Raw genomic sequence first — 14,536 nt, forward strand, 5'->3', positions numbered from 1 at the left:
TTAACTGAGGGTTGGCTCTACCCCTTTTTTAAGCTTGCATACATTTCTGACTTAAAGGAAATATTACGCAAACAACAGTTCGTTCATTCATGTAACGAATACCTATTGAGTACCTACTGGCTGCCAGGCACTGTACCAGGTACTGTAACTGCTTTGTTGTTTAGTCACTCAGTTGTGTCTGACTCTTTGTGACCCTATGGACTGTGGCCTGCCAGGCTCCTCCATCCATGGGATTCTCCAGGCACCAATACTGGAATGGGTTGCCATTTCCTTCTCCAGGGTATCTTTCCAACCCAGGGATCGAACCCACGTCTCTTGCATCTCCTGCATTGCAGGCGGATTCTTTACCTCTGAGCCACTTGGGTTGGAACTGCAGCATTAAATAAAACAGACCATAATCCTTCTCTTCTGGGGGCTTGTGTTCTGGTATGCAAGAGGTGGAGAGTAATAACAGATTATCTGAAAGGGGGTAAGTGGTAGGGAAAGGAGATGGGGGTGTGTGTGTGTGGAAAGAGCAGAGAGACAGAGGGACAGGGGGAAGAGAGGTGAAGGGACACAGAGGGAGGGGCAGAGGGAGATACCATGAGACCATTGAGGTTAGTTGTCTTAAATTTAAAGAGACACAACTGAGGCCATGTGACTTTCAGGCTTCCTTGATAGGTCAGTTGGTAAAGAATCTGCCTGCAATGCAGGAGACTCTGGTTCGATTCCTGGGTTGGGAAGATCTGCTGGAGAAGGGATAGGCTACCCACTCCAGTATTTGTATTCTTGGGCTTCCCTTGTGGCTCAGGTGGTAAAGAACCTGCCTGCAATGCGGGAAACCTGTGGTTCGATCTCTGGATTGGGAAGATCCCCTGGAGAGGGAAAGGCTACCCACTCTGGTATCCTGGCTTAGAGAATTCCATGGACTGCCGTCCATGGGTTCACAAAGAGTTGGACACAACTGAGTGACTTTTTCACTTTGTGACTTTCAAAGGTTTTTAAATGATGCCACCTTTATGTAGCTTTATTTGAAGGGGTTGGGGGTGGGTCCCAAAGATTGCTTGCCTAGATAAGTTTTCTTAAGTGTTTTTTAGTCAAAAACTCCTTCTCTCCTGAGATTGGGACCAGTCTCATTAACCTGCTTTCTTTAGAAATAGAAATCACTTGGACACACTTGTCTGTGGGTGGAAAGGATACTGCCATGTTAGGAGACCTGTCTGGAGCTCGTCCTGCCTCAGACTCACGCCAGAGCCTTGTTGCACCCCTTCTAGGCTTTGCTGTCATCTTCTCTGTAATGGGAGAGATGCTTAGTTGTTCAGCTGTGTTTGACTCTTATGACCTCATGGAGTCTAGCCCACTAGGCTCCTCTATCCATGGGCATTCTCCGGGCAAGACTATGGGAGTGGGTTGCCATGACCTCCTCCAGGAGATCTTCCCAACCCACAGATCAAACCCAGTCTCCTGCATTGCAGGTAGATTCTTTACCATCTGAGCCACCAGGGAAGCCCAAGAATACTGGAGTGGGTAGCCTATCCCTTCTTCAGGGGATCTTCTCGACCTTGGAATTGAACCGGGGTCTCCTGTATTGCAGGAGGATTCTTTACTAGTTGAGCTACCAGGGAAGCCCAATGGGAGAGGACTGGGCTTAAATCATCAGAAGTTTTTTTCAGGATCAAAAAGGATAGAAATCTACCTTTGGTTAGATTCCTGAAATTAGCATATATATAGGGAATTAAGTGTCAATTTTCACTTTAAAGCCAGGGTAGCTCAGATTCAATGTTTTTTAAAATAAAAAGGATTAAAGCTGATCTTTAGAGGTTTGGGGCAAAATACACTATAACCAAAAGGGTACCTGGCCTTTGTAAACTTTGCTGTAGCTTTTAATTATTATTGAACTCCATTTAGAGCAACAGATATTTTATAGATAAAGATATGGATGCTTGATAAGTTCCATGCTTGATAAGTTAGAGCCAGCGCAGGGCCTGTGCTCATCTGTCTAGCACATTTTCCACAGTACTGCTCTGCTTCCCAGGCTCCTAATGAGACAGTATTTTCATGTACTTTTTGAAGAGAAGCTTTACAGCTAGATCACCACCAGCCATGGCACTATCCTTGTAGTAGTGAGCTTTCTTCCTAGTATTTCCGGGGTCAAGACTAATGTGTAGAAGAATCGCTTATGGCATCAGTATTCAGTTATTATCCTCTCATTATTTAAAAGGATGCTAATAATTTGTTAACAAATATACCAGGCACTGTTCTAAGCCCTTCAGTATATTGCTTCATTTTGCCCAACTGTGCTGTAGTAAGATAGAGGTAATAGCAACCAAAGCCCAGAAAAGTGAAATAATCTGCTCAAGGTCAAATATATGAATTGCAGAGTTGGGATTTGAACGGAGTCAGCTCAATACCCATGCTGTCCAGCATCACGCTGCTCCAGCTTGTGTACATTTCAGAGGTCCATTGGAACCGGTTCCTTCAACAAAGAGAGGTTCACTGATGAGATCTGAAAGCAGATATCATCATGGAACTAACCCATGTTACTCAGACCCTTGGATTTCTCAGTTCTGCACTCAGTTCAGCTTTTAATAGTAGCAGTTTCTAGGATAATGCTACATATGAAGGCTTTAGACATAAAGACAGTACATTATTTGATTCCGTTTATATGAAATGTCCAGAATGGGCAAACCTGTAGAGATACAAAGCAAATTTGTGATCGAGGCCAGGGGAATGGGGAGTGACAGTGACTATTAATGGGTATGGGGTTTTGGGTGGCGGTGGTGAAAATGTTCTAAAATTGATTGTGGTGGTGGTTGTGCAATCCCATTAAGTTGTTCACTTGAAACGGGAGTGTTGTATGGTATATGAGTTATAGCTCAATTAGGTAGTTAAAAATAAAGAAAAAAGGAAGACTTTCCTCTGTTATATTTAGTTCATTTTAAATTGAGGGTTTGTTTTTTTTTTAATGAGGATTGAAGAAAACAGGAAGATTTATCTTTCTTTTATGGTTTAGAAACAGACTGGTGAAGGCTGAGTCGATTATATAGCCCAGCGTTTGAAATGTCTTATATTTACTTGACAGTAATAATTTAACATGTGTTTGAAAATGCTGACTTATAAAAATGTTAGACCATATGATTACTAAAAGTAATTTTATATCTTAATTAAAAAATCCCTGAAATATGTAATATTGTTTAGTTGATAGAAAAATTTCAGGGCAGAAACATCTGACTTTATCTATCCAGTCCATCTCATCGACTCTGCTGTCTCAGAGAATAATGGGTTATTTTGATTGGATTTGAATTTATGGTTAGAGTGGTTTTTCAAGGCTATTTTGTCTGAACTTAATTCATTCTAGAGTTATTCATTAATCTTTTTAAAAAACTTATTTCTAATTTTATATTGTGCTCCCTCTTAATAGTATCAGGTTTTTTAAGCTGAGGATTCCTTTGTATAAAGACATATTTTATTTTCCCCAACTGTTCATGTTTCAGCCTCAACAGTTTTCTAGTTCCAGTGTTCTGGGATTTGGTGAACCAGTATACAAGGTCACAGTGTAGTGATGTTTCACAGTAGTATGTATTTTGCACATAATCAGTCACTCATTCACCAATTAGCTATGTATGTCATTGTGTGCCAGGAGATAGCCATGACCCAAATGGACTCCCACCCTTGCCCTTGGAAAGCTGAGCTCTGGTGGTGGAAGCCCAGAGTCACTAATCTTGAAAGATTGTTCTCACTTGGCTGTCTCGCTGCATCTTTGCCCTGATGGGTATCTTCAGCTGCATCTTTTGTCACCTTTCTCAGGCATTTCTTTAGGACACTGACCAGAAGCACACAGCTATCAAATTTCCAAGTTTTGTGCCAAGTGGTAGTAGTGTTCTCCATGCCAGATTTTGTTAGTTGGTCTTTTAATGAGCCTAGCAAAAAAACTATAAATATTCACAACTGTCTTGCTAAATTGAGTATGGTTTAACCACCAGTGACTTCATATGTATCTCTCTGTCATTAACTTTGATAAATAAAATAGCCAAAGCATTGCTTAGTTTCCTGTTGTTGCTATCATCTTCAAAAGTAACCCTTGGGTTAACAAGGTAATTGTATGTGTTCTGCATATGATGGTTTCGTTTATGTCTAAAAGAAGGAAAGAAAGTGAAGTTGCTCAGTCGTGTCCGACTCTTTGTGACCCCATGGACTGTAGCCCACCAGGCTCCTCTGTCCATGGGATTTCCCAGGCAAGAATACAGGAGTGGGTTGCCATTTCCTTCTCCAGGGGATCTTCCCAACCCAGGGATTGAACCCGGGTCTCCAGCATTGTAGGCACATGCTTTACCATCTGAGCCACTAGGGAAGTCATTTATGTCTGAACTGGGATGAATACGCTTTATTTAAATGAAATATATACATTCCCTAGAAAATGCTGATTAAATCAAATCCTACTAACTTGATTTCCATCAAATCCATGCCACTTTAACTTGCCTTAATTGAGAGAAGACAGAATTATGAAAGGGGAAGGAAGTGTAAGTTCAATGGTCTGTCCTTTTTATCTCTCTGCTTGGCTGTCTGTTAATTGTCTTTACAAATTAAGAAGTATGGATGTTTGAAGCCTGTTGCATAATTAATCAGAGAAGGCAATGGCACCCCACTCCAGTACTCTTGCCTGGAAAATCCCATGGACAGAGGAGCCTGGAAGGCTGCAGTCCATGGGGTCACTAAGAGTCGGACACGACTGAGAGACTTCACTTTCACTTTTCACTTTCGTGTGTTGGAGAAGGAAATGGCAACCCACTCCAGTGTTCTTGCCTGGAGAATCCGAGGGACGGGGGAGCCTGGTGGGCTGCCGTTTATGGGGTCGCCCAGAGTCAGACACGACTGAAGCGACTTAGCAGCAGCATAATTAATAAACATTAAGTTTTCTCTGATGACAGAAACATGTGTGGTGTCTTCTGCTGAACTCCCCCTTCTCTGTTTCTTCACGGTTCCCTGCACCTTCATTGGAGCTCTTTCCCATGAGCTGTGCTGTGGTTGGTCCTTCATGTGTCTCATTCCTATGAGGGAAACAGGGCCTTTCAAGTGTCCTCCTGTTTGTACTCAATTGTAGTATGTTTGAAATTGCATACAATTTTGTTGATTTCTTGAATTCATTGTCTTTCTTGGTAGAGTTTCCAGGATGGCCTCAGCACCAACTTCCAAATATAATTCACACTCCTTGGAGAATGAGTCTATTAAGAGGGTAAGTTGAGTGTTCAGATTTATTTATACCTCTTTCTCTGCATTTCTCTTTTCATATTTGAATATTAGCTGCTCATTCTGGGTTTCTTGAATTATTCATTTCATTATTCATTCACATAATGCAAATTCTTTGATACACATAGTTTTATTTGTTAACCCATCTTGTTCCACAAAAGACAGACTACCTTAGGTGTGTTCAGTGAGCTTTGTTTGTAAATCCTTTTATATAACTTCATTTTTGAGAACCTCTGACTTGTGAACCACTGCCAGACATTACATTTAAGATACTAGGGAATCTCTTGCCCCTGAAAGCTTTCTGAAGATGAGTTCGGAAGACCAGGGCCCACCAAGCAGGATATTAACACCTTCCTCGATATTGAAGGAGGCATTCCTGCCTAAGAACAGTCTGCCTTGCCCTCCTAGGTATAAAATGCTCAACTTGCAGGCACTAAAGCATATTGAAAATTAGCTAGGAATTTTTATTTTGTACCTGAACAAAAAGGGATAAAACCACTAAAAATCCAACAAAGCCCCCCTCTTTGACAGCTTATCCCTCACCTAAATTCACAAGCCGAACTTCCCCTGTTTCATACTACTTTACATTTGCATAACCCCTGATAATTCTCAGAAGTGTGCTTGTGCAGTTTCTTTCACTTAATATTCACAAAACTCCTTTGAGGCAAGGATCACTAGCTTCACACATGAAATGATTGCAGCGTGACTTTGGGAAACAGCTTTAAAAAAAATGAATGAAAAATAGCAGTTTAAAAAACCCTTTTCCCAAACAGATGTTAGTGATGTGTCTGGCACGTCCTAGAGTGGACACAGGCAGCACGTCATTTGCACTTACCCGCTGGGGCAGCTGAATAGATTGAAAGACTCCTTTCCCAGGCATCCAAGTCACAGGGTAAATTAGCCTCGCAGAACTCACCTTGGCTTTAGTGGTTTATACTGCCTGGTTGGCAGAGTGGCTGCAGTTATTGAATGAGGACACCTCTAAAGGCAGAAGGCCTAGACATATAGTAGAGTCACATGAAGAATTTGTGTGTAGATGGCTTCCAAGGCTCTGGTTGGCTCAAAAGTTCAATGACAGGCCTCCTCGTCCTCTTATCTAGTTACTTACATGAGAAAAGATGTTAGTGAAATAGGAAACCCAGTGTGTAGTAACTGTTATTTTCTGACATGTGAGAAGATGCTGTAATTACTGTTGCTTAGCTAAGGCCCCATTGAAATGAAGTTTTCATTCCTTCTCTCAACAAAATAGGACTAAATAATATGGAAGAAAAGCTGCCACAATATATGTGATCTATAGAATATACTCAGTGAATTCTGTCTCTTAGTGGGAGATAGTGAAGGACAGGGAAGCCTGGTGTGCTGCAGTCCATGGGGTCTCAAAAAGTCAGACACAACTTAGTGACTAAACAACAACATAGAATACACTTAATATTTACTTTATCACTTTCCTGAACACTGTTAACTGTAAAGCACTTGGAAGGGGTGTTTAATTAATATCACTAAAAGTGTGCTAATGTTTTTACAGACTAAAAGTTAACACAGCTAATGAATGTTGAATGCTAAGTTGTATATTTTAGTTGTTTTGATTTTCTGTGCCAATTTTCTATAATGATCACTATGTCTCTAACTTTTTTTATTTGCAAACAATATTTCTGGTTAGTTGCTTAACATCCTGTGCAAATGTCATGTCCTTCTTTCTGATGACACCGTTTTGTTTCCAGACTTCTAGGGATGGAGTTAATCGGGACGTGGGAGAAACTCTTCCTCGACTGCCAGGAGAGATTCGCATTACTGGTAAGGCCTGTGAGGTTAGGATGTTCATAGATTCATGAGAGTTCTAGGAGGGCCAGGTGGCTTCAATCCCTCTGACTCTTTCGAAGTCACATTTAGACAAATAGGCTAGCTTTGTTTAAAAGTGTTAATATAGTGAGAACTCTCTGCGTTTGTTTCTTGGTCAAAGAGTTCTCTTGAGCTTCGTGCTCTCCATGACAGTGATATTTTTTTTCCTCTGTACCAGGTCAGAATTATTTTGGGAAAAAAAATGTGGATTATATCTTTCAAGTCTCTCACTGGAGCTATAAGCTCTTATGGTTTAAGGTTATAAGAACAAACTGGTATTAAGATTTTCCAGCCTATCGTGTATCCTTAAAAACGATCAACTTCGAGGCTTAAAGTCCAAGTACTCTCTTCTTTGAAATATAAGGAGACATATTGGTTAAAAATATCTTTTATTTGCCAGATAGCTAAAATTAGAAATGTTGATGTAACATTCTGATTTTTGTTTTACTTTATTCATTATAAGTTCATATTAAGAGGAAGGTATCTACTTTGGAAAGACTAGGTCATTCTGGCTTAATCCAGAAGCACCTGACAGCTTCTAAGCAAAGTGCTAAGATTGTGAGCATTAACATTTTTTTTTATTAGAGTTGACATCCCCATTTCAGATTCCCATTTGGTGATGATACAGTTACCACTGCTTCAGAGAACCTTTTGGTTTATTTACTAAAATCTGGGTTGTTTAGCTTAAATGACTGAGACCATGGTGCTAATCAGATTAAGGTTATAGATATAATACCTGTATGAATGAGTTAGCCATGCACAACGAGGAACTACTCCATGTCCACAGGCTTGCACACATGGTCCTAGTCTAGAAAAGGAAATGGGTGGCATGTTTCCATCCTAATTTGTGGATAAGAACAAAGAGAATATCTTACTTTTGATCATCTTCACATATGAAGTTTTAGTTCTGTATCAGTGTTAAAACCTTCACAGAGGTAGTAACTGATTGAATTAGCGTGAAGTAGACTTACTGGATATTTTTCATTTAGCACCTGAGGAGAAAGGGGTTTCAAAAATTATTGTAAATAAACAAACAAATGCTGTTAACACATTCAAAGACATCCTTGAAAAATAAGACAAAGATACATTTTATTATAATAATTCTCCTGATTTAGTTTCTCCTTATGTTTGATTCTACCAAAGATATACTAATTTCTTGGCCATCTGTTTCATATCACTTAAATGTGTGACATGAATCTAGCTCCACTCTTCTCTGGACTATTAAAAGAGAAAAGAATAGAGTATAGCAACATTTCTGCTGCTGACTTATTAAAAACATCACAATGTTTTGTGTGATTAGAGGTTGGCAAACCTCAAACCCAATCTGGGGGAGAGTCTGTGAGACTGTCCTGTGTGAATTGCCATCCTCTGGTTGAAGCCTGCAGTTCATGAGTTACCTTGACAACCACCAGAGGTAGCAGCACCAGTACCCTTATTCACTTCTGCTCTCTAGCTGTTAGGGTCTTGTCCTTAGGTAGTGGCAGCATGGTGGGTAAGCTCAGGTGATATGTGCCCCGCCCCACCGTTCTCTCTCAGCTCCATTCTACCTAGCATGGTAATGTAGAAACATTGCCAGTGCTTGCTTTAGACATTTTCAGTGATTTTTTTAAATTGTAGTTATTCTTAGCCAAATAGTTTATATTAAAGTAGTGCCATTTGTTGTGTATCTTGGTATATATTTCCATTATTTTAGGGTACTTTTTTTATCTTAATAGACAAAGAAGTTATTTACATATGTCCTTTCAATGGCCCCATTAAGGGAAGAGTTTACATCACAAATTATCGTCTTTATTTAAGAAGTTTGGAAACGGTAAGTAAAATCTAAGACCATAAAGATGACCCTAACTGTTAAAGATAATGCTAAACTGTTTCTCTTCTACCTTGCAAGATTGACTGTGGATCAGATTAACATGGGGGATATATTTGCTTCTCAACTCTTAATTTTTGGCTTATGCAAAGCTCATGTAACACTAACACCTGTAAATGTAGGAATAGAGTGAATTAAAATAAGTTTTGTCCTTCATAATATGGGGAGGGGGATTTCGTAACTGTACCTGTTTGCTCGTTTGGAGAGATTCCTTAGGTGGAGAACAGTGGTTCTTTACCAGAAGCACCATTGAGAACCACTTGTGGCACTTAGCAGCCATTACAGATGCTGTGAGATACTGCATCCAAATGTCCAGGTCTGTGGTCTAAGCACAGTGCGCATTTCTTTTTAAAACATCACAGACAAGGATGCTGATGTGAGTCCCTTGTGTAGGCCCACTGGTCTAGAACTTTCCAAGTGTTCAATTACAGAACACTAGGTACTAGTTTAGAATTAGGGTGTCTGTGGTGTGGCTGAGTACCACTCTCCCTTTTATTGCATGGCATTTCAAGGAATGGTCCACTGATGGAACAATGAATTGGACATGAGATGCTCCAGAAGGGAAAGAGTGACTGCACAGCTGCTACGGCTGTCCCAGAAGGGCCTATGGTGGATGTGGTGGGTCCCCGTCACCCAGGCCAGCCCGAAGGGCAGCTGTATTTTGATGAGGTGGACCAAGCCAAGGATGAATAGGTCTGGGGCACATGAAAGAGGAGCCGAACATCAGCTTATAAACAGGAGATATTGAGACTGTTGGGGGGGAATCTAGCTTTTGTTTTACTGCTTTTACCCCACAGCTTCTTTTGAACAGTTCTAATCTGGATTCGTTTGCATCTTTTGATTTTTAAAAATATTATTTTCATTTTTGTGTCCAGATTCTGAAAAATGCTGTTTATTACTCTTATTGCCTTTGCTGTGGGAGCCCACTTCTGTCGTGTTTCTAGGTCCACATGGTCCTGAGATTTGGTCTTTTATTTTTGTGAATCTATTCAGACCTCTAAGTAAGAGTGGAGCTGAGCACATGTTCTAGTTTTCCAGAATGTGAAAGATTCTGAAACGTAACAGAGCAGTAAGCTGAATGTGGGTAGCCGTTCCCTTCTCCAAGGGATCTTCCTGACCCAGGGACTGAACCCAGGTCTCCCGCATTGCAGGCACATTCTTTGCCCTCTGAGCCACCAGGGATGCCCTCAACCCTTGGCAGCAGTTGTATTATAGAATTAATCATTTGAATGGGTAATTAAGTACCAGGAAAGAAAGAAACCCATTGGGAGTACTACTGACACATTGTCTTGATTGAATCAAAGCATATGCCTGACCCTGACAAAGAAACATGGTGGCAGTACACTTCGGTGGAGCTATAGACTCTGTAACTGGCATCAAGCCTTTGACTCAGAAGGTGGTTAAAGGGAAGGGGAAGGGGTTTGAAGTAGTTTTAATCTAAGATATTGGAGTCAAACTACTAATGTAAAATTTAGTGTAGGTAACATTTAGTTCATAAAAACCAGTAGTATCAGTGAAGGACGGAAGAGGTCTGTCTTTACAGGGGCTCAAGCTTATCTGAGCCAGTAATCAGGTGGGATGGATAAAAAAGTTAATAGACATATAGGCTGAACTAACTATAATACAGTACAATACAGTACAATACTGTATTATACTACACAATATAATATGGCTAACCAAAGTGAGACTCATTCTGTATAGCTCCCAAGTGTCAAACTGGGACACACTGAGAGATTTTATGCTAATTTAATGTATGCAATAATCATCAAAAATGAAATTTGAGCAGGTTGTTGACCAGCCACACAGGCCTGATTCCATTTCGTAATGTCACTGTTGATGAACTGGGGAAATTATTTAAACTGCAGTGCTGTGACAGGATTGTGTCTGTTCTGTGATCTCAACTGTGGAAAACAAACAAAAACTATGTCAAAAAGAGAGCAGAAAGAAATGCACCAAGAGTGTTAATACTTGGGATATTTGGACATGCTTGTTTCCCTCCTCCCACTTGGAGGGAGCAGGCATTACTTTTGTAATTGGATGAGCTCTTAGCTGGCATTATTTATTTTGTCATTATATGGCACTCCAGAGGCCAGGGATTAGCACGCCGTGGGTGAAGAAAAGACCCACTTGACACCAACTGCTTATCTTTTTCTTCTTCCACCAAGTTTTACATAAACATTTTGACCAATTGGCCACAGCATTTAGCCCAAGTATAAAAGCAAGCAGCTAATGGCAGAAAACATAGTATAAAGCAATCCATTTGGGGGATTATGCAGAGGCCTCAAAACATAGTCATCATAGTGTCTCTTAAAGTCCTAAATACGAACATTAATTGTGGATTCTGCTGCAAAATGTGAATGTTTCGTGTATATTTGACAAAGAGCCGTCATGTCCTTGGCCTTTGGAAGCGGACACCTGTGTGGTTCAGGTATGTAAACACTGCAGTGGGAGCATGGCCAGACTCGGGAGTCAGGTGTCTTGTTTCATCAGGTGATGTCCTGGGCTGGTGGACACAGTGGTCTTTGGGCTGCCACTCGGCCTTCTTCCCCTGGGCCTCCTCTGGGGTCTCCCTACTCTACTCTGACTGGCTTACTGGAAATTCTTGTTGGATCTCTGTTGCCTACAGAATAAAATCCACTCTCCTTCATGGGAAAGAAAAATCCTTCTGAGTTCTCTTCCCTCAACTCATAGGGCTTCTCCCTGTGCCATCGTCTCTTCCCTGCCTGTGAGGCCCTTCTGGGCTGTTCTTGCTGTGCCTGGATGCCCTCTTGTCCCTCAGAACCCACTGAAAAATCATGTCCTCCCTAGAGCCTTTACCAGCTTCCATCATAGCCCTCACTCCCTCTCTGTGTGCCTGTTCCCATGTTAAGACTTACTACTGGGTACCTCCCCTGCCCACTCTGAACGTCTAACATCCCTCCCCCTCCTCCTCTCCCCCTTTCATGTTTATTCGTTTCTTCACTGTCTCCTACTTTATATATTTTACTGCTTAGCCTCATTCCGGTCAATCTGAGGCCAGGGATGCCTTGTGTCTTTTCACTGCTGTGCTCTTGAGACCTAGGACAGAGCATGGCGTGTGGCAGTGAAGGATTTCAGCTGTATCTATGTGCCAGTGTCTCTGTGGCCATCAGTAATGGGGAGTCCTCCTGGTCCTCCATGTAGACAGGAGGTACTCAATAGCATTGTGCTCTAAGTAATGGGGAGGCAGCAGGCAGCGTGGACGGCACTCAGTCATGGCATCCTGAACACCACCATTGCTTTTGAGTTGAGAAATCCCGTTGCCTCCTTTTGACCTTGAGGGTGCTCGAGGTTGGGCTTGGCTTCGATCTCGTGACTCCAGTAGGGCTGGTTAGGCCGGTAATACTCTTGTCATCTGCGGACTCCTGGAGCAGCACCACTTCCAGTTTCCCTCCCAGGAATACTTCAGCTCAGGTGCTCAGGTTCATGAACAAAACAGATTAACCCTATGTTCATTCAGGCGGCTGTATCCTCATTCCAGAGACAGCACCAGGGTGAATCTGCCATGGTGCTGGGTGCATAACACAGAGATGAGCAGGTGTGGTGTCAGGTGGCAGAGCCCACAATGGGTGCATCATGCTGTTAGATTACAGGACAGAAGCAGGGTAACTGTGTGCTGAGTCATGGAATGCCTTCTAGAGGAGGTGATGTGGGAACCAAGTCTTGGTGAATGGAGACCATTACCTGAACAGGAGGGAGAAAGAGAGGAGCCTCCACAGGGTGCATGTACAGTGCTATGGAGGAGCCCGGTGTCTGGTGACAGTGGCTGAGGGCTGTGCTAGAGCGGGAGCATGGATGGGGAGGGGAGAGATGAAACTGGAAGCATTGCCAGCCTTGAGCGGCTCGTAAATCACCAGTGTCTGTGTCACGTGGGGAACAACACAGCCCATGTGTGTTTCAGGAAGGGAAGTCAGGTCTCAGCGTGTGTGACAGATTAGGGGAGGGAAGACTGGAGGCAGAGAGACCATCCAGGAAGTTATCTTTGTTTTCTAGGCGAGCTTATCCTAATCGAGTCTGGGTTGTAGTAGAAAGGAGGGAACCACTGTGAGCAAGGCAGGAGGATCTGGGTAGCATTTGGAGCTGGGAGCCAAAGAGAAGAGTAGAATTAAGGATGATCCTTGTGGTCTTGGGCTTGAGTGGTCGGAGCTGCTCCCATCCATGGAAATAGACATCAGAGGAGAAGGAGGGGCTTGAAGCCTCGGCTGTGGGAGACATGTGTGCGTATGCAGACTGACAGCTGTGCGAGTACAAGCTGTAAATAAGTGGCTCAGGAGCCTTGAGAACAGGAGTCTGAAGCCGCGGAAGTCCAGGCATACGGGTGTCACAGTAGTAGCGGGTGCACATACAGGATTTCCTGGGGGGGCCATGAGACCAGCGGATATGCAGCTGTGGAGGGAGCCTGAGGGCAGGGACCGCATCTGTGGGGGTGGGGTGGGCAAGAGCAGAAGCCACAGTCAGAACAGAGGACTGGCTCAGACAGGGAGTGGGCGCTTGGGAGGAGAGAGAAATATCTAGAAGGAAGGGAGTGGATCACAGAGTGAAACGTTGCAAGGTTCAGTGAGATAAAAAAGGAACAGGGGCTCTGGGGAGGTTTGGGGGAGGTCACCGGCAGCCCCGGGGAGAACACAGGCCTTGGACACGGGACCATCGTTGGCCTCTCACTTGGTCCTCCTTCCACCAGCCCCTGGCCTTGGCACCCTTCTCTCTATTCATTCTCTGAGAGGCTTCCTCCACTCCCTGGCTGCACTCAGTTCTCCCCAGATAACATTGTCAGTGAAGCTCCTCGCCGCCTGGTGAGCCTTGGCTCTCACACTCAGCCCATCTGACGGCAGCTGCCCGGCCCCTTCCCTCACGCCCTGGTTTTCTAGCGCTGACCTTTCTTCCGCCCCCAGCTTCTCATTTCTCACCACCTGATAGAGACCCTAGGCGCCTGGCTGGGCCAAAACTCTCCTGGATTAAATTCAAGGAGACATTTTTGTTAGGGTTTCCTCTAAAAGATAGGACCACAGTGATTTTATTGTTTTGGCAGAGTATTCGCTACAGATTCATGAATACCGTCCAAGACCCTCTTTAAGGACAGAACACATGTTAACTTTTACTGGGTAAAAGTACTTCTGGGAGAGACTACCAAGACGGAGTCTGTTGACTTTGCTTTTTGATGGTTTACCAGTATGCACACAGGACTTGGGGGGATCAAGGTGGATGGGCAGCGCTCATGTCCATCAGACTCAGCTTCTCAAATATCTGGTTCTGAAATGTGCATTGGCCAGGTGTGAGGTATTGTGCCACCGAGGAGCTGGGTATCTTGCAAGAGTGGCAGCAAGTAGGTTCCACAGTCTCTATAATTGGAGCTGTAAGTGTTGGGCGCCACCCAGAAGGGAGGCAAAGTTTACCTCCCATTGTGCACATTTCAAAGCCAGGCGTGTATTCCCTTGCAGAGAGAAGGCATAGCCACTTCATTACAAGCATGGACAAAAGGGTTCCTGTAGTATTTTTCTTTAAAAAAAAAAAGTTGGAAACTTTTCAAGATTGTCCTTTTTTCGTTCCTTCTGTCTAATGGATTTTACACCTTTTTTCATTTTAAAG

At 42.9% G+C, this 14,536-nt stretch overlaps 1 protein-coding gene across 2 annotated transcripts in view; it reads left to right on the plus strand.

The window, feature by feature from the left end:
* Positions 1–14,536, plus strand: part of MTM1 (myotubularin 1) — a 90,239-nt gene that overhangs the window by 18,191 nt on the left and 57,512 nt on the right. For both annotated transcript variants that reach the window (XM_040265426.1, XM_040265425.1), the window contains exons 2-4: positions 5,140–5,212; positions 6,948–7,020; positions 8,781–8,875. In XM_040265426.1, the coding sequence (XP_040121360.1) occupies positions 5,150–5,212; positions 6,948–7,020; positions 8,781–8,875 (231 nt within the window). In that variant the 5' untranslated portion in view covers positions 5,140–5,149. The remainder of the gene's footprint in view (positions 1–5,139; positions 5,213–6,947; positions 7,021–8,780; positions 8,876–14,536) is intronic.

Source organism: Oryx dammah, unplaced genomic scaffold (assembly GCF_014754425.2).
Source record: "Oryx dammah isolate SB20612 unplaced genomic scaffold, SCBI_Odam_1.1 HiC_scaffold_23, whole genome shotgun sequence".
Classification (NCBI taxonomy): Eukaryota; Metazoa; Chordata; class Mammalia; order Artiodactyla; family Bovidae; genus Oryx; species Oryx dammah.